The sequence below is a fragment of the Dipodomys spectabilis genome, unplaced genomic scaffold (genome assembly GCF_019054845.1).
Source record: "Dipodomys spectabilis isolate Male_0828 unplaced genomic scaffold, ASM1905484v1 ptg000375l, whole genome shotgun sequence".
NCBI lineage: Eukaryota > Metazoa > Chordata > Mammalia > Rodentia > Heteromyidae > Dipodomys > Dipodomys spectabilis.
Genome location: NW_024871052.1, coordinates 485,279 through 505,000, shown reverse-complemented (window position 1 = coordinate 505,000; position 19,722 = coordinate 485,279). Strand labels below are relative to the sequence as shown.

The 19,722-nt window shown below is 44.7% G+C and overlaps 1 protein-coding gene across 3 annotated transcripts in view; it reads left to right on the top strand.

Annotated features, from left to right (window-relative positions):
- Uimc1 (ubiquitin interaction motif containing 1) overlaps positions 1-15,920 on the top strand; it is an 84,949-nt gene extending 69,029 nt beyond the window's left edge. For all 3 annotated transcript variants that reach the window (XM_042667093.1, XM_042667092.1, XM_042667091.1), the window contains 5 exons: positions 8,139-8,217; positions 11,783-11,954; positions 13,605-13,668; positions 14,759-14,801; positions 15,508-15,920. In XM_042667093.1, the coding sequence (XP_042523027.1) occupies positions 8,139-8,217; positions 11,783-11,954; positions 13,605-13,668; positions 14,759-14,801; positions 15,508-15,718 (569 nt within the window). In that variant the 3' untranslated portion in view covers positions 15,719-15,920. The remainder of the gene's footprint in view (positions 1-8,138; positions 8,218-11,782; positions 11,955-13,604; positions 13,669-14,758; positions 14,802-15,507) is intronic.
- The last annotated feature ends 3,802 nt before the right edge of the window (positions 15,921-19,722 follow it).

The following is a 19,722-nucleotide window of genomic DNA, read 5'->3' as shown; positions in this document are numbered from 1 at the left end:
CTCCCCCCTCCCTCCCTTTCCTCCCTCCTCCTCCTCCTCTTACTCCTCCTTTTTTTGTTCCTCTCCTGAGATTTGAACTCAAAGCCTGGGCACTATCCCTGAGCTTTTGTGGTCAATGTTGGCATTCTACCAATTGAGCCACAGCTTCACTTTTACTGGGGGTGGGTGTTAATTAGAGATAAGAGTCTCACGGACTTCCTACCCAGGCTGGCTCCAAACTATGGTCTTCAGATCTCAGCCTCCTGAAGTAGCTAGGATTAGAGTTATGAGTCGCTGGCACCTGGCCATTTGGGCTACTTTACTGACAACCTAACTATTCAGCATCTGCTACAACCCAGGAACTATGGGACAAGCTGAACATAGCATAGAATGAAAGGGAAGTGGTTTGAGAGCTTACATTTTGTGAGAGAAAAATAAATAAATGAGAAAAATGAGGCAAGACTAGGGGGTATAAATTGACTGGAACAGAGAAGTAGTGATTTTTAAAAATTAAAAATGAGAGACTTTTGGAGATATTTAATGGAGTCACTTTAGGCAAAGAGAATAAATATGAAAGCAAGATTTTATATGATTTTTTATATGATGTTTTAAAAGACTATTTTTGTTTCTTGCCAATCCTGAGGCTTGAACTCAGGGCCTGGACATTGTCCCAGCTTCTTTTGCTCAAGGCTAGCACTCTGCCACTTGAGCCTCAGCACCATTACTGACTTTTTCTGTTTATGTGGTACTGAGGAATCAAACCCAGGGCTTCATGCATGCTAGGCAAGCACTTTACCACTTCCCAGCCCAAGATTTTATATGTTTTTTAAGTTGCTGAGAGCCACAATAACTGAATTAGAGCTGCAGAGCTGGAAGGAGGTGAGCAGTGGCTAAGTCAAGTGTTTTGTACTTTATTCTAAATACCACGAAATGACATGGAGAAGAGAAAATAAGCAGGTGATGCAATCTGACGGGCTACTACGTGGAAAATAAGTCTGTAGAGAAATAGAAACAAAAATTGTGACTGAAGAGGAAGCTCTTGAACTATTCCTGGCAAGATGTAAAAAGATATAATGTTGTTCTGGGTTGTCATGGGGCTTGAACTCTGGGCCTGCGCGCTGTCCCTCAGCCCTTCAGCTCAAGGCCAGCGCTCTACCACTTGAGCCACAGCACCACTTCCAGTTTCCTGAGTGGTTTATTGGAGATAAGAGTCTCCCGGACTTTCCTGCCCGGGCTGGCTTTGAACCTTGATCCTCAGATCTTACACTCCTGAGTAGCTGGGGTTATAGGTGTGAGCCACCAGCACATGGTGATGATTTCATTTTTTGAGAATGGAAACATGGGCAGAATCAGGTTTGGAGGAGAAAACTAAGAGTTTGGAGTCACACATCATTTAGGGTGCTGGAGAATGACAAGTGTGGATGCAGAGTAGATAGTGAGAGATGAAGTTACAGATAACCAGGTGAGAAGGAGGGCCACATACTTGTATGCTGATAGAAATTATCTGAAAAAGAAGGAAAACATAATCATTCAGGAGAGATGATGGCAGGAAGTGATTGTTGATTAATCAAGAGGTACTAGGAGCCAGGGTCACATGGAAAAGTTAGTGTGTCAACCCTAGGGGCAGTTCATCTCATGTAATAGAAAGGCAGACCCACAGTAGGTGGCTGTGGATGGAAGTAGATTAATCATTTTAGTAGTAGAGTAATGTAGAAGTTCTTCTGGTGCTCTTCCATCATCAAAAGTTACCTGAAAGGCTTAACATTAGGAAGTCAATTAACATAATACACTGTATGATGGAAGAAAGGACAAAAAACTGTGTGATATCTAAAAGCATTTGGCAAAACTCAATACACTTTCCTGATAAGATCCTTGAAAAACTAGAAATAGAAATAGACAGGAACTTCTTAACCTGAGAGGGGGCCCTTAGGAAAAACCCATAGTTACCATTTACTTAGTTAATGGTGAAAGGCTGAAAGCTTTCTTAACCAGGAACAAAGAAAGATGTCCTCTCCACTTTTGACATGGTACTAAAGGTTCTAGCCAGGGCAATTAGAAATGAAATAAAGGTCATTTCTTCCTTTCAGATTTGAGAGGAAGGGAAAAAAGAAACCTCTTGTCAGACTACATCTCGTATATACAAAACTATAGAGTTCACTAAAATGGACCTTTAGATTCAGAGAAAGTTGGAATCCCTTCCCCTCCCCTCCCCTTTCCTCTCCTTATGAGGTGTCTCTCTTAGCCACCCTAGTGTTGGAACTAGATATGTGAACCACCCTGCTAGGGCTGGAAGCTTGGATTTCTTGTGGCTCCCAAGGTAAACAGATTTGAGGCATGACAGCATTAGTGCTGTTTATCTCTTAGAGGAAAAGCACCGCCGTGATGGAAAATGTCTTACTTGTGCTGTCAAATACAGTAGTCACTTGTGGCTGTTGAGCATTTGAAATGTGGCTCAGGAGACAGAGCAGCTGAATTTTAAATTATACCTAATTGTAATTAAGATTTAAACTTAAGTAGCCATGTATTTCAGAGGGAATGAGTTAGTTCGTTGGTAGTTTTAGTCTCAGCCCTAGGCAGGCAGCATGAGGTGCTGGGGTCAGGAGGAAGTTCTGTGCTTCCTGTTCCCTCAAACATGTGTACTGAGTGAGGGCTTTGAGTCTGGGGAAGACAACCTGAGGAGACTTAACCGCTGTCATTCTGTGAAATCGCTTTTCTTTGTGCAATTTCCACTCTCCTCCAGGAGCCCTTGTCTTTACTGCAGACAGTAGTACTCAGCCATACGGTTTATTTTTGACTGCTTATCTTTGAATTTTGAAAGCAAATGTGCTGATGTTTATATGGTATTAAGAACTATTCTGTAATGCTTTGGCTATTTACTTGTCCATTCTGTGTAGAATTTAGTGTGGAAACCATTTAAAACAGACCAAAATTGTGTGGGGGAGGAACATACAAAGCAACAAAGAAATAATCTTGCCTCCTCCTTTGTTCCCCCTTCCCATCCCCACCCCCCCAAAGTTGTAAAGTTCGTTTTTTGACATAATGTCTTGTATATCTCTTTGTTGCAATGGGCAGACATGATTCTTAATGACACATGATTTTAAAAATCATATTCAGCCAGGTTCATGCCTGTAATCCTACTCAAGATGCTGAAATCTGAGGATTAAGGTTTTAACCCAGCCCAGGCAAACAAATTCATGAGACTTATCTCCAATTATCTAGCAAAAAGATGGAAATGGAGCTATGACACAAGTGGTAGTGAACTAGCCTTAACTGAAAAAGGTGATCAAGAGCTTGAGGCCCTAACCAGCCCCCAACACTGACAAAAAATAAAATAAAATAAAATTCATCTTCAAATAAAAAAAAAAAAAAAACCAGACCAAAATTGTACACAGATAGGCTCTGGTTTCAAGCATGGCTTTTAAGCCCTCGAATAAAGTTAAGAAATAGGGTCTGGGAAGGTGGCTCAGTGGTAGAGCGCTTGCCTTGCATGCCTGAGGCCCTAGGTTCGATTCCCAGCACCACATAAGCAAAAAGAAAAAAGCCGGAAGTGGCGCTGTGGCTTGTACAACTTTATTTGTGGTTTCCCATATGACCTTTTTTTTTTGTTAGATAAACTGATATTCAGAGGTTACAGAACATGCCTAAGGCCACACAGGTAGTAGTAGCACAAATTGGGTGCATTCTGACTCCAGAGCCAGTGCTATTTATCAGTGGACTACACTCTTTATTTTTGGATGCATCATGACATTGCTAAGCCACCGTCCTACGTGTATTGTTGGTGGATGGAGTCCACACAGCTGAGGTAGTGTTGCGTGATTGTAGTTGTGTCTCTTAGCTTTCAAGTGCCTTTTAGTCCTGGCCATCTGAGGTGTCCCTCAAATACTTGTGCCTGCCTACTCACTCACTTTTACCTCTTTCTCTCTTCCCATCCTTTGCCTTCCCAGGAGAGATGGTCTGCTCTTGTAGAAGAAGGCGCACTCCTTGTAGTCAGACATGGATTGCCTTCCTTGCGTTGGGTTTGTTTGGCTTTGTGACCTTGGTCAGGTTAATACTTCATCATCTATAAAATACAAATAATGATTTGTGCTTTGCAGGGACTTGGTCACGGGGCTTGAACTCTGGGCCTGGGCGCTGTACCTCTGCTCTTCAGCTCAAGGCGAGTGCTCCACCACTTGAGCCACAGTGCCACTTCCAGTTTTCTGGTGGTTCACTGGGGATAAGAGTCTCATAGACTGGGCTGGGAAGGTGGCTCAGTGGTAGAGCGCTTGCCTTGCATGCATGAGGCCCTGGGTTCGATTCCTCAGTACCACATAAGCAGGGGGAAAAAAGGCCGGAAGTGGCACTGTGGCTCAAGTGGTAGAGCACTGGCCTTGAGCTGAAGAGTTGAGGGATAGCGCCCAGGCCCTGAGTTCAAGCCCCACAACCGGACACCCCCCCTCCCCCCCCCCCAAAAAAAAGAATCTCATAAGCTTTCCTGCCACGGCTGGTGTTGAACTGGGATCCTCAGATCTCAGCCTCCTGAGTAGCTAGGATTACAGGCGTCAGCCACCAGCGCCTGTCTTGAGCCTATCCTTTGATGAGAGCTTTGCAGGGACTTTAGTGCACTTTTTAATTTTTTATTTTGAGACAGGGTCCTGTTACGTGGTCCAGGCTAGCTTAAATTTTACTCTCCATTCTGCTTCAGCCTCCCAAGTGGTGGGATTATGGTCATGTACCATTATGCCTGGCTTATCAAATATAGACTTTTTTTCTGTTATGGACCTGGGCCTTGAACTCAGGGCCTGGGTATTATCCCTAAGCTCTTTTGCTCAAGACCAGCACTCTACCACTTTGAGCAACAGCACCACTTCCGGTTTTGGGTTTTGTTTTGAGTAGTTAGCTGGAGATAAGAGTCTCAAGAGGACTTTTCTGCCCAGACTGGCCTCAAACTGTGATCTTCAGTTCTCAGTCTCCTGAGTAGCTACTGGCATCTGGCTACCAATATAGAATTTAATCATCCAGATTTTTATTAATATCTGTGCTGAACTCTGCTGAGAACACTGATCAGATTTTTTTTTAAACTTCTGAATTCAGAATTTGCATGGTATAGAAAGAAGAATGACATAAATGGTTAAGAACAAAAAATGTACTAAGTTCAGTAGAGCTGGACATAAAGTGCTAGAAGCAAGTAATTCCTTTTCCAGCTCTGTCTGTGGAGTGGTTTCCAAATTGTTTTTTTTTTTTCCTCTTTATTTTTATGCTTGTTAGTCAATATGAGGGACCAATAGGAGAGGGGTAAAAGAAAACTTAAAGGAATCAGTAATCTTGAGGCACTGACCCTTTAATTGATTTCAGCAAAGCACTTGATTAAATTTCTCATGAAATCATCATTCATAAGATGAAGAAATATAAGTTGTAGATTGATAGATTGGAAGCTGGGTCTGTAGCTGTGTCCCGGACAATTTTCTCCTGTAGTACTTTAATTTTTCTTATAAAATCTGACTTGGCCAGAAGCTTAGAAATAGGTCTTTAGTTTCTAACTGGTGTCTGGATATTTGTAATGTAGTTCTACCTTCCCTCCCCTCTGCTCTTGTTTTAGCAGTATCCGGTTGGGCCTGAGAGTCTTATGCTTGCTGGGTAACTGTTTGACTACTTGAGCCACACCACCCCTTCCCTACTCCTTTGGGATTGGGCTATTTTTCACATAGGGTCTCAGGCCAGCCTCAGACCACAATCTTCCTATGTTTCCTGCTTAACCTAAAATTACACAGATATGCCACCCACCACTTCTAGCTTGTTTGTTGAGATAGGGTCTTACTAACTTTTTGCTCAGCTGTCCTCAAAAGATGGTCCTCCTAACTGTACCTCTGGACTAGAAGATTATAGGCATGAATCACTGCAGCTACCTATCTACCTTCTCCAGCATTACAAAGAAGTATATAGTGGCCAGGCACTGTTGACTCATGCCTAGAATCCTTGCTACTTAGGAGGCTGAGATGTAAGGATCTTGTTGTTGTTGTTGTTGTTGTTTGTCAGTGGTGGGGCCTGAACTCTGGGCCTGGGCATTGTCCCTCAGCTCTTTGGCTGTAGACTAGCGCTCTACCACTTGAGCCTCAGCCCCACTTCTGGCTTTTTCTGCTTATGTGGTGTGAGGAATGGAACCGAGGGCCTCATTCATGCAAGGCAAGCACTATACCACTGAGCTACCTTCCCAGCCCCAAGGATCTTGTTTTAAAGCCAACCTAGGTAGACAAATTCAAGATGCTTATCTCCAATTAACCAACAAACAGTTGGAAGTGAAGGCCTGGCTCAAATGGTAGAGAACTAGCCATGAGTGACAAAGCCTAGTGAGAATGTGAGACCCTGAGTTCAGATTACTAGTACTGGCATGCACACACAAAAGTGCACAGAGGAAAAACATGCTTTCTTCCTTTTCCAAGTCTTCCATGTCATACTCCCAGAGGCAAATACACATTATTAGTTATTGTGTGTGTTTTTAGTATCTGTTAATTCTCATGGCTCCCAGTAAATGCAAATTGAGCCAGATTGCAGTGTAGCAACAGAAGGCATTTCCCTTGGAGGAGGTGAATTCCCCTAGCAGTCAAAAGGAGACCATACTATTGCTTACCAGTGGTATTTATGGAAGGCTGGATGCAAAGGGTTGGCAAACTGCAGCCAGTCCAGGGCCAAATCCAGTCAGATACAAGTTATTATAAGTAAACTTTGATTGGAACACAGGTGTACTCAGGGGTTTATATTGTCTGTGGCTGGTTTTCTACTGCAATGCAGAATAGTTGTGGTAGAGACCACACAGCCTACTCAGCGTCACATGTTTATCATGTGACACTGGATAAAGAATTAACACCTGCTGGGCACTGGTGGCTCATGCTTATAATCCTAGCTACCCTGGAGGCTGAGATCTGAGGATCACAGTTCAAAGCCAGCCTGAGTAGGAAAGTCCTGAGTAGGAGACTCTTATCTCCAGTAAACCACTCAGAAAAGCTGGAAGTGGCATTGTGGCTCAAGTTGTAGAGTCCTAGCCTTGAGCAAAGAAGGTCAGGGACAGTGCCCAGGCCCTGAGTTAAAGCCCTAGACCAGCAAAAAAAGAAAAAGTCATGAACTGTTCATCTTTCTGAATTCTCTGCTGTGGGGGCTTCAGGTGTTAAGAGGAAGGAAGATATGGTTAAAAATAAAATTGTCCAGCTAGGTAAGAGTGCTTGCCTAGCATGCATGAAGCCTTGGGTTCCATTCCTTAGTACCACATAAAGAGAAAAAGCCAGAAGTGGTGCTGTGGCTCAAGTGGTAGAGTGCTAGCCTTGAGCAAAAGAAGCTCAGAAACAGTGCCCAGGCCCTGAGTTCAAGCCCCAGGATTGGCAAAAAATAAAATTGTCAGTTTTTTTATAGCAAAGAATAAAGACTGAAAAACACTTGATTGATGGTCAAGACCACTTAAGATGGTATGCTTTTATAAACAAGTATCTTTCGGTGTGAAACAAAGTATTTATAGATCATAGGGGGGGGGGGCAAAGCATTTATACATCCCAGAAGTAGGGAAGAGGTCTTAATGTAGTGGTAGAGGCTGGTTGTGTAACTGTTTGGAGAAGCAGTTTCCATGTTTATAAGCGGAACATACTGCAGAGTTTTGTAAATATTAGACTTTGGTAGATACTGAGCTAGAACAGTCATTACTATGTTTCATGGAGTGCCTCATTGGCCGTGTTTCATACCAGACCAAATTCTGACTGGGAAAGAGTAACTCCCAGCCAGGCACCGGTGGCTCACACCTGTCATCCTAGTTCCTCAGGAGGCTGAGATCTAACAATTGGGGTTCAAAGCCAGCCTGGGCAGGAAAGTTTGTAAGACTCTTATCTACACACACACACACTGAGTTCAAGCTCCCAATGTTCCAGTGTTGATACACACACACAACCACACAACACACACACACTACTAAATCCCCCTAAATCTCATGATTTCTGCTGGTTGGTATAGCACATAAAAACCATTCATGGAGTGAATGAGGGCTTTAAATCTCATTGTTTTGCAGAAAGGCAGTCTTGGTACACACAGTGTAGGTGTTGTCTTCAGTATGGGAAAAGTTGACACTTCAAAGACCATGGACTTTCTTCCCCACCGAATGGGGTTTTAGGCATTGCTAACTAACAATGTTTTCTTTTCAGTGTTGACTCGGAGACAAAAAGAAGCCAGGAAGAAGAGTAGCGGCGGGACAGCTGTGCGGACTTCTCTAGATCTTGACAAGTAAGTGTCGTGTTCATTCGCAGGCTTCTTCCTCAGCAAAGCATGGGTTGCATTGAGCAGAGACCATTTTCTCTCACCCTGTCTTTCTCTGGCCTGACGATCACTTCATTGTCGGGGATGCCTGAGCTTCCTGTGCTTATTTCTAGCTTATGTCAGTGTATCTCTTTCCTGACGTCCATTCCGCTTCCATATTACTCTTAGGTTTCTGTTTCCTTTAAACGTGTGCTCCACGGGAGTGAACAGATGCTCTCTGCTGTCATAGCACAGAAGTTGAATTGTGGGCTGAGAGTGTGGCTCGAATAGTAGAGCATACAGCCCTGGGTTCAAACCCCAGGACTCCAACACATCCCATTCCTCAAATAAGAAGTTGCGTGGCAAAAGGCTTCAAGTTGCTTCGAGGACTTCTTGCATTATTGGTTGCATCTGAGCTAGGAAAGCCCTTTTCCTTGAACTCAGAACCTTGTGCTCTCTTTGCTTCTTCACTGATAGCTGGTGCTCTGCTCTTTGAGCCACACCTCCACTTCTTGCAGGTTAATTGGGTGTGATAAGAGGCTTGTAGATTGTCTGCTTTGGACTGTGATTCTCTTATGTCAGCTTCCTGAGTAGCTAAGATTATGAGTGTGAGTCACTGGTGTCTGGCAAAAAGCCTGTTCTCAAAGGGGTGAGGTGCCGGTATTGCAGAGGTTACTTACATACAATGTATTAAGAGTAGTGAGTCTCTACGCAGAAACTGTTCAGGCTCTTCTTTTTTTCTTTGGTTTCAATTGGTATATGAAAATACAAAAAAATATGTGATATTTTGATACAGGTATGTATTATGTAATGTTTAAATCAGGTTTAATGCATCTGTTCAAGTGTTTGTCATTGTTTATAGTAAACACATTTCAATCCATTTCTTCTAGCTTTTTGAAATATTAGTACATTGTCTACTAGTCATAATGCTGTATAATAGGACCTACTGTATAAGACACCAGAACTTCCAATTCCTATTTATAACTTTATACCCACTGATCAGCCTGTCCTCAACCTCCTCCTCCTCTGGCATCTACTACCCTAATCTCAACTTTTTTTGGGGGGTGGGGGGCGATGGCCATGGGGGGGATGCTCCTCTGGAGATTACCCTTTTTTTTATTTTTTGGCCAGGCCTGGGGCTTGAACTCAGGGCCTGGGCACTGTCCCCATGCTTCTTTTGCTCAAGGCCAGCACTCAACCACTTGAGCCACAGCGCCACTTCTGGTTTTTTGGTCGTTAATTGGAGATAAGAGTCTCATGGACTTTCCTACCCCAGCTGGCTTTGAACCATGATCCTCAGATCTCAGTCTCCTGAGTAGCTAAGTTTCTTAAATTTCTTAAGTTTTTAAGCAGTGGCTCGACTGGGGCTTGACTCAGGGTATCACACTCTAGATTTACTTTTTCTGCTCACAGTGCTCTATTATTTTTGCCATGTCTACAGTTCCAGCATTTTGTTGGTTAATTAGTGATAAGAATCTCAGATTTGTCTGCCCAGGCTGACTCAGCCTCCTGGGTAGCCAGGAATAAAGGTGAAAGCCAGCTTAGATTTCAGGATTGTTTTGTTTTGCTTTTTGTTTTTTTTGGTCGGTCATGGGGCCTGAACTCTGGGCCTGGGCGCTGTCCCTCAGCTCTTCAGCCCAAGGCGAGCGCTCTACCACTTGAGCCATACATAGCGCCACTTCCGATTGTTTTGTTTTATGTTTAACATTTCTGTGCCCCTGACACGACTGTCATACTCTTGAATTCATGTTGAAATCCCTAGCATTCATAAATTATGTCTGAGGTAGCATTAACAATATTAGCTAATAGCTTCTCATAGTCATTGTTCTAGGAATATTAGTTACTTTATAACTCAGTGACTAAAGATAACGTTTGTTTTTGTTTCTGATGGTACTAGGGTTTGAAATCAGAACCTTGTGCTCAGTTGGCAGGTACCATACCCCTTGAACCAGTCTCCCAACTCCCTCCCCCACTCTTTTTTTTTTTTTTTTGGCCAGTCCTGGGGATTGAACTCTAAGCCTGGGCACTATCCCTGTGCTTCGTTGGCTCAAGGCTGCACTCTGTCTGCCACTTGAGCCACAGAACCACTTCCAGCTTTTTCTAAGTAGTTTATTGGAGATAAGAGTCTCACAGGGGCTGGGAAGGTGGCTCCGTGGTAGAGTGCTTGCCTTGCATGCCTGAGGCCCTGGGTTCGATTCCTCAGCACCACATAAGCAAAAAGAAAAAAGCCAGAAGTGGCGCTGTGGCTCAAGTGGTAGAGCGCTAGCCTTGAGCTGAAGAGCTGAGGGACAGCGCCCAGGCCCAGAGTTCAGGCCCCACGACCGACCCCTCCCCCCCAAAAAAGAGTCTCACAGACTTTCCTGTCCAGGCTGGCTTTGAACTATGATTCTTAGATCTCAGACTCCTGAGTAGCTAGGGTGATAAGAGTGAACTACCTGGACCATCTTTTTTTTTTTTGAGAAATTATATGTAAGGAAGGTGATGAAGCCTGCCTAACCCAGTCTACAGGTCCTATTCCTTTCACAACTCCATCTCTCTCACGTATGTGGAATTAGCAAATGCTTTTTGCATTAACTGGTAAACTTTGAAAGGTATACTAGTCTAGCTCTCTCACAAGGCAGCAGCATTTTGTTTGAGAGACTTTTTCTCTTATTTTAATGACTTCCAGAGAAATTCTTCCTTAGAGATAATCTCTTGTTGTTAGTTACTGAATAGTAATGGCTAGAAAGAGAAGTCTAAGACAGCATGGTTCTTAGCTTCTTAAAGCTAAGATGATCTTAAGAATCAGGCATAAGAGGCATCTGATAATTATTAGCTATAAGACCTTGGGGAGGATAGTTGTTTCCTAATAGGGCTAAAGAATTAGTTGAGAAATTTTATTTAAAGGGCCTTCCACAGAGGAAGTAATTAATGTTCACTTGTTTTCCCTTTTCCCCAACATTTCCATTTTCATTGATACCCAGTAAACTTCAAGGACTCTTTCCCCAAACTACGTATAATTAAAAGATAAAAATTACTATGTGTATGAAATTACGCAGAAGCCTTTAGCAGAACCATGTGCTTTAGTAACTTCTTAGATAATGTTGCACATTGTAGAATTAAGGGAGTTAGCATCTAGACAGACTAGATTTACTAATCAGACAAGTTCATCCACCATGGTAAAAATGTCATCTTGATTTAATGCTCTTGGTGCTCCCTTTTCTGTGGAAATTTTAACTTCTCCTTGAAAAACCTATCACACTTAATTTCAGAAGAGTTTGACGGAATATTTTATGTGTGAGGCGCAATCAGCATTGTTTGAGATAGTTAGAAGAGCTGATTTCATTACCATCCCACTGCTGCAGCAGCAGGGTACAGAGAAACAGCCAGGGAAAACTGCTAATCACTCAGTCCTTTTGATTGGCATCAGGTTAGTTTTATTGGCAATCCCGCTGAGCAAATCTGCACTGGTTGGCATGTCTCTCCTGTAGAAGAACTTTGAGACACATGCAGGAGCCCAGAGGCAGAAGCAAATCTTAAAACAGCCTCTTCTCCCTCTCTTCTGGTTGGCCAGGAATGAGAAGTGTTATGTCTGCAAATCCCTGGTCCCATTCAGAGAGTATCAAAGTCACGTAGACTCCTGTCTCCAGCTTGCAATGGGCGACCAAAAAGATCGGCCTGAAAAGAGTGCGAGAGCGCATTCACCTGTGGAAGGGAAGCCACAGCTGCAGCTGCGGAACCCGAAGGTATGCTGAGCACGGGGCGTGTGGGGCGGGGCCACCGACTGACCTGCTTCCGGGGTGAGCGGCCACAGCTCAGTTCTGGCGTGTTTCTCCCCTCTCCCCTCTTCCCTTCCTTCCTGTTTGACTTCATATAGGACAGACTTGTATTAGTCTTTTCAATTTGTACTTTTTAAAAATTAACGTTTTCTCTTAAAAGTAATACATGCTTATTGCAGAACATAATAGAAAGTCCAAAAACAGTATGAAGAATCAGAGGAAATGGTCACCTGTCATTTAGCTGCCAGTCAGTGACAACTTTTAATAGCCTGTTCTCCAGTTTTTTCTATGCAGTTTTAGTGTGATTCTCTCTCTCTGATTCTCCATGTATACACACACACACATACACTGTTGCTATACTATAGAAGTATAATTTTCTGTCTTGGATGTAAAGGCTTATTACTGTGTAGTATAAAGTTCTTAGTTTATTCTTAGACTTTAAAAATGTTAATTTTTAGACTTTTAACATGTTGATTTTAGACTTGAAAAGATGTTATTTTTGCTGGGCGCTGGTAGCCTCACACCTGTAATCCTAGCTACTCAGGAGGCTGAGGATTGTGGTTTGAAGCCAGCATGGGCAGGAAAGTCCATGGGACTTATCTCCAACTAACTTCCTGAAAACCAGAAGTGGTGCTGTGGCTCAAAGTGGTAGCACTCTAGCCTTGAGCAAAAGAGCTCAGAGACAGTGCCCAGACCTGGAATTAAAGCCCTAGCACCAACAAAAACAAAAATTATTTTTAGATTTTAAAATATGTTAACATTTGTATCCTGTAGATGGTTGCTTAACCATTGTCCTATTATTGGACATTTATGCTTCTCTAATCCTTCTGGATCGTAAGACTGTTTAAAACATTAATATGTCTTGTACCAGCAATTATTTCCTTAGAATTGACTGCATATAGTGCAGCTATTAGGCTGATAGATATGAACATTTTAAGGTCTCGAAACATCATCAAATGGTTTAAAAAAAAAAGAGTTTGAACTTCTATCTGAATCGCCTCTTGACTCCCTTGTGTGGCCAGCCCTAGGGACTACAGGTTCTGGACCTTGATCACTTCGAGGATGGAGGGGCTCTAGGCCTTAGGATTAGAGATAGAGAAGGGCAAGACTTGGTTTAGGGAGCAGTGATAAAGCAGCAGCTCTGTATTCTAGGGCTGCTGACTTAGCGGTCAGTGCACACACTAAGACAGGAAGGCCATTTCGGTTAATGGTTTGGAAATGATGATTTGGAGTTAGGTTTATAGGTAAGTGCCTACTTAAACCAAGGAGACAGTTTATTCATAGAAACCACCCTGAAACAGTTCTTTTGTATCTTAAATCTCCCCAGACCCATAGATCAGAAGCCTACTATTCCTTGATAGGCTTTTGGTGGACTGGCTTAGCTTGATAGTAAAATCCATCTTTGGAGTCTATTCTTGGCATAGAGCTGTATTCTCCTCACGACAGTTTGCTTTTTTCCCTTGTCTACCCTCATTTATTAGAAAGCAAAAGACTTCCCTAGATCTCTGCCACCACACCTCTTTTCTTGTGGAATAAAAAAGGTGTGATCTGGCTACGGCAGTTGTGTTTTAGAGCCTTCCATGAGGTAACCTTTTCATCTATTTATCTCTGTCACAGGAAAAAGGCCAAAATGAAGGCCGACTCCTCACTCTTTTGGAACAGTCTGAGCACAAGACTGCAGGTGAGGACTCCAGGACCAATGTTCGGGCTTCTGCTAGCTCCCCACTGTTTGTTGGGGCTGTGTGAATGTACTTTTGTACAAATCAACCAGCTTTTGGGACTCAATCTAGGTCATCTCTCCCTGCGGAAGATGGGGAAATACCTTGTCTTATTCATCATGTTTTTCATTTCAGGCTTTATAAAGTCTAGGATCAGGGCTGCCTATTGAAGTGGGAAAAATATCTCTAAATCACTGGGAAATAACACAGACCCTAGGTGAACCCTTGCCGGGATGGGGTGCCTCAGGCCTTCAGGCCATGTAAGGCCCATGAAATCATTTGGCACGTGAAGGAACAAATATGCTACTCATAGCTGCCTGGCCGTGTTGATAATTGTATATGGCCTGTGAGTGATCTTGTAAGGTGCCCTACCCCCACCCCCAGAAGAAGCAGGCATGGAAAACCAGGCGTGTAGAGATTACTGCCGCCTCCTGACGTTTAGTGCATCCCCTGTACTCCTGAGGGATTGTAGGTGAGTCTAGTGTTTAGAGAACATGAAAGCAGGTTGGTGAAGACCATACCCCAGCTTTATGCATCGCAAGGGTGTGTTCAGTAAAGCCCTCAACATATTCCTTTGCATAGGTAAGCTCTTGATAGATGCCAGCTGCTATTACTATTGTTGCTTTGTTAAAATTTACTACCTGCAAATGGAAGAGGAGCACTCTCTGGAGCCTGGTGAGATTTTCTTACCATCTCATTCTCCTAGATCATCTCCACCAAGTAGATCTGTGGTGCCTTCTGATGACTGCTAACAGACAGCCTCTCTAAGCCCACGTCCTGCCCACTCTAGATCACTGTGCCGTGAATCCCTGTGGGTGGCAGATTTCCTCTGGCAACTCCTTGGTGCTCAAATCCAGATTTATTCAGAAGTGGCTCGTTCAGAAGCCTTCATCTTGGCTTTTCTGTAGCCAAGCCTGTTGGATGCTAACGCTCACATCCCTTTGCTCTGAGGGTCAGGGCTCTTAGCTACTTGCACGGGCCTGATGAAAAGCAATGTCGATCAGCGAGAAGTGGTATGATTACCAGCATTATTACTATTCTCTCCTGACACAGATGCAGAGATGAATACCAAGTCTTCAGAAACAGGAACCTTGCGGTGAGTAGGGACATGCACTGAAATACAGCTGTCAGCTTTTCTGAAAAGTAAGGCCTGATCCGGGCTCTGTGTTAGAACGATAGTTAACATAGAAACACAGCGGCACTGGGGCTGGGAAGGTGGCTCAGTGGTAGAGCGCTTGCCTTGCATGCCTGAGGCCCTGGGTTCGATTCCTCAGCACCACATAAGCAAAAAGAAAAAAGCTGGAAGTGGCGCTGTAGCTCAAGAGGTAGAGCGCTTGCCTTGAGCCGAAGAGCTGAGGGACAGCGCCCAGGCCCAGAGTTCAGGCCCCACGACCGGACCCCCCCCGGCCCCCCCCCAAAAAAAAAAAGAAACACAGCGGCACTAATGTGGCCTCTCTCCCCTTTAAGTCCAGTGTATCTGGGTTGAGAACAGGATGGGTAACTCCATTTACTCTCGGTGTTAAAACATATAGAGCAGAAGCTAAGTCTTACTCCTCTGAACTTCTCCATCCCCATTCAACCCTGATCTTCTGACCTGGATTTCAAGTCGCTGGAGTCCTTGTTGTGAGTCCATACTGTGCAGCTTTAAGTTATGTGATCATACCCAGCGCTCGCCTCAGCAAAGGCAAAATGGTAGTACTTATTGGTGGGAGTATTCTCGAGCTTATGTGTACTGCTAATGTATTCTAAGCATGTGGTGCTGAGTAGGTGGGTAGTGAACTGAATTCTTCCCTTTCTTTTAGGTCGTCCTCCGTCAGAGTGGCAGAGGCAGGCTGCAGTGGAGAGCTGCAGCATTCCCTCACGCAGCTCGGCTTCTCTGAGTCTCCCATCAAGTCCTTTGTTGCCATCTCAGAAACCACAGATTGCTTAGTGGACTTCAAAAATCAAGTTACTGTCCAGCCAAGTAGTCGGACACGAGCCAAAGCAGGCAGAGGAAAAAGGAGAAAAACCTGAATTTCTAGGGGTGGGCCGTGTTCGTTAAGCCATAGCAGCTTCCAGTTCATTGTTGAGCAAGTTTTGACCCTTCTGTTTTTACCACCAGCACCCACTCAGCATCCTGGTTTTTATGTTTTATATTATCTATACAGACAACTGTGTATAGTCTTCTGTTTTATAACAATCTGTTTGAATTTACGTATAAAGAACAGTATATTTATTTATGTTTGTATGAGATCTTATTTCCATAGACAGAGGTTGTCCGTTTTCCTTCCTCTGTGTTGTGGTGTTTGGGGTGGGAATAGTTCACTGGCAGGCTCATCAGTTACATGTTTCTGCACAGTTTGCACAACCCTTGTATTCACCTAATCTGTAGTCCACACTCCTGAACACCGTGTGGTCACTCTTTTTGCGGGGAGGGGGTCCGGTCGTGGGGCCTGAACTCTGGGCCTGGGCGCTGTCCCTCAGCTCTTCAGCTCAAGGCGAGCGCTCTACCACTTGAGCCACAGCGCCACTTCCAGCTTTTTTTTTCTGCTTATGTGGTGCTGAGGAATCGAACCCAGGGCCTCAGGCATGCAAGGCAAGCGCTCTACCACTGAGCCACCTTCCCAGCCCCAGTGGTCACTCTCTTGAGTATGGTTGTGACATCATATTTAAGTGCATCAGGGGCATTGAAGTCCAGTACTTGTTCTGCCGTCCCTTCCGTTCAGTGGCCTGCAGTTTCATCTTGCTGCCCTCGCCCAGTTAAGAATTCTCAGCCAGATCCTAAGGCCTTTGCGACTTGCGTCCTGCCATTCTTCCCACGAATTTGTAAGTGAGCAGGCTGCTATTACTAATTTCGCTGCAGTTATTTGTTTTTCAAAATGGATTAAGCCAACAGTCATCTATTCAGACCAAGATTGATTCTCTTGCCAACAACGTTGTAACAGCAACTTCTGTTTCTGCAACATTACTAGAGTCCTGCACATCCACTCCATTGCCTAAGATCTTCCCGCACAGAGCGGTCTGAGCACACTCCAGAGACCAGAGGCTCTGAGATGGCAGAAGTAACTGCCGCTGACCAAACAAAGGTACTCCAAAAGCTAGCTTTGGCCCCAGCTGATGGAAGTTTTAATGAACTACGATGGGAGATGACTGTTGACCTGGTAAGGATTTTGGTCCAGAATAAATCAACACACCACTCAGTCACCCCTGACTTCCGACCTATCCTGTCTAGGTGTGTTAGGCTGGGGGGAGCTCAGAGGATGCTGCGGAGGAAGACGCAGCACTGGCACTAAGACACCCTGTCCTTCCTGCTCACGGCTCATTGCACACCAGCTGTTGCAGTTCAGAATAAGAAGGCTGCTCACTGCCTGTTTCTTCTACAGACAGTGTCTTGCTGTTGGATGGCACTGATACTGTGCCAACATCACTATATATATCACCATATTTAACAGCTGGGTTTTTGGTGTGGCTTTTTTTTTCTTGTGCTGGTACTAGGGCTTGAATTTAGGGCTCAGCTTTTTTGCTGTATCGCTTGACCATACTCTCACTTGCAGCTTTTTTTTTGTTGGTTATTTGAAGATGAGAATCTCCAGATTTGTCTGCCCAGCTAACTTGTGAACTGAGATTCTCAGATCTCAGCTTCCTGAATAGCTAGTATTACAGGCCTGCACCACCAGTGCCTGGTTATAGTTGTTATGTTTTTAAACAACTACTGTGGTCCAGACAATGTTCGTCCCATTATTCCCAAGGCAATCCTGAGAAGTAGGTGCTATGATCAATTTCAAATAAGGAAGTGTTTAACAGGTATGTCCCATCAGCTTAATGCACACGTCTGCCTCATTACATGGCAGTCTATTGAAAGTAGAGCTCTATAGTTCCATAAGCAGGGAATCTTGTGTGGTGGTTTTGTTTTTGATTTTTGGGTTTTTTTTTTTAATGGTATTAGTGGCTGAATTCATGGCTTTGCACTTGCTACGCGGGCACCGTACCACTTGAGCCATGCCTTAGTTTTTTGTTTTTGTTTTTGCCTAGGGTCTCACATCCATGCCTAGACCTCCCTTGAACTGAGAGCTGCCTCTTTACACTTCATAAATCGCTAGGATGACAGGTATATGCTACTGTGTCCAACTATTGGACACTTGTTCCGTGGGCTGGCTTCAAATTGTGATCATCCTGGTTGCTGTGAGCTGCGGCACAAGCTACTCATGAGGACCAGCCAAGTGTGTTCATTTCTGTGTGAAGATACACAAAGGCAAAGTGCTACCACTAAAAGGCGAATTAGTTGGCTTAAAGTTGAGCCGTCTCTAGAAAACACAGGTCCATGTTAGGAGTGCACAGAGGAGCTAGACCACAAACCACAGATGGAATTAGGAGCTAAAAACAAGCCAAACGAGGAGCCGTGCTCCCCGCACCCCCTCCGCCATCTTCAATGAAGGTTGCTTATCTGTTCACAGTAGTCTTACGCTGCAGCCCTATGGGAGTGTGTTACTGAGACAGCGTAAAGTGTCTCTGGTCAGCCCACGTGTGCACGCTGCTTCAGATTCAAGCTTCCTCACCCATTTAATGAGAGGAGCCACACAGAAAAGACTTCCAAGGATGAACATAATGTGTACAACGCACTATTATCTGGCACACGAAGTGTTCAGCTAGTGGCAGCAGTTGCGGGCAATGCGACAGCAGTCTTGAGTGTCGCAGGCAGCCTGGCAGTGAGCGGTAGAAGGGCTGGAGAGTAGAGGAAGGGGGTACAGCTGTAAGGGGGGGAGCATTTTTCCAAGGAGCGAGTACTCAGGAGGAGCAGCCTTACTACCCTACCACCAGCCTTCCACAGAGAGCTTGAGTCCTGGGCCTGTGATGCTCTGCCGGCACCCTTGGGTGCTTCTGAGTGATAGGAAGCAGCTGTGCCCTGCCGACTCATGGTGATCTTGGGAGCGCCATGAACTTCACGAACTATCACCACGAGCTTTCCCTCAGCCTTGTGGCTGTGTTACTTCATCCTTACGACAGTCTTCCAGTGGAGGCTGTGTGGGGTCCACTTCCCTGGCCAGTGACGCATTCATACTTCATACCCACGGGGTCCCAGGCAAGCACCCGTGACTTTTCCACCCTTCCCTGTATTAGTTCCAAGACTGAGACTCAAACTCAGTACCTGACACTTGCTCATTGGCTAGTGCTCTACCAACTGAGCCATGCCTCTAACCCCCAGGGTTGGTTATTTGTTTTCTTTTAGAACCTGAGGCCTTCTCTTAGCTTATATTGGCACAAGCTAGATGTGCCAAGGAGACAGTGCCCTGGGGAAGCTGGGGGATGATAAATACCTGTTTTTACCCCTCAGTAGAATAGTGAGGTGCATTCTATTTTTTTTTGGGGGGGGGGGTCGGTCGTGGGGCTTCAACTCTGGGCCTGGGTGCTGTCCCTCAGCTCTTCAGCTCAAGGCGAGCGCTCTACCCCTTGAGCCACAGCGCCACTTCCGATTTTTTGGTGGTTCATTGGAGATCAGAGTCTCACAGACTTTCCTTGCCCAGGCTGGCTTTGAACCACGATCTTCAGATCTCAGCCTCCTGAGTAGCTAGGATGACAGGCGTGCATTGTACTCTTCTCTGAAGTATCCCCTGCTGGACTCCCAGCAACAGCTGAATTATGCATATTGTATTGGCTTGCTACTTGTTTCCAAGGCCCCTGCTCAGGACGAGTGCTAGGACTAGGTAAGAACTGGACTCTTGGAAGTACAGTTAGCACTTGCTAAACTCAAGAACCTGAGACGTTCTTCCTGCCTTCCACCGCCTAGGCTAGGCATTGTACTCACATCACCCTGCTCCCGGCTCTGTCCTTGGCCCAACTCAGAAGTCGAATCCTTGAATCGCCTTAAAAACATAACTAAAGGCTCGAGTCTCTTGAGAAATTTAGACCTAGGGAGTCCTAGAAATGCTTGTTGGGGGATATCCTCATCCTGGCTCGGGACAGCAGAGGCTCTCATCAGTGTGGGACGGTTGGTACCCAGTAAACTACATCAGATCAGATGTCTGCCCTGTTTTCAGGCC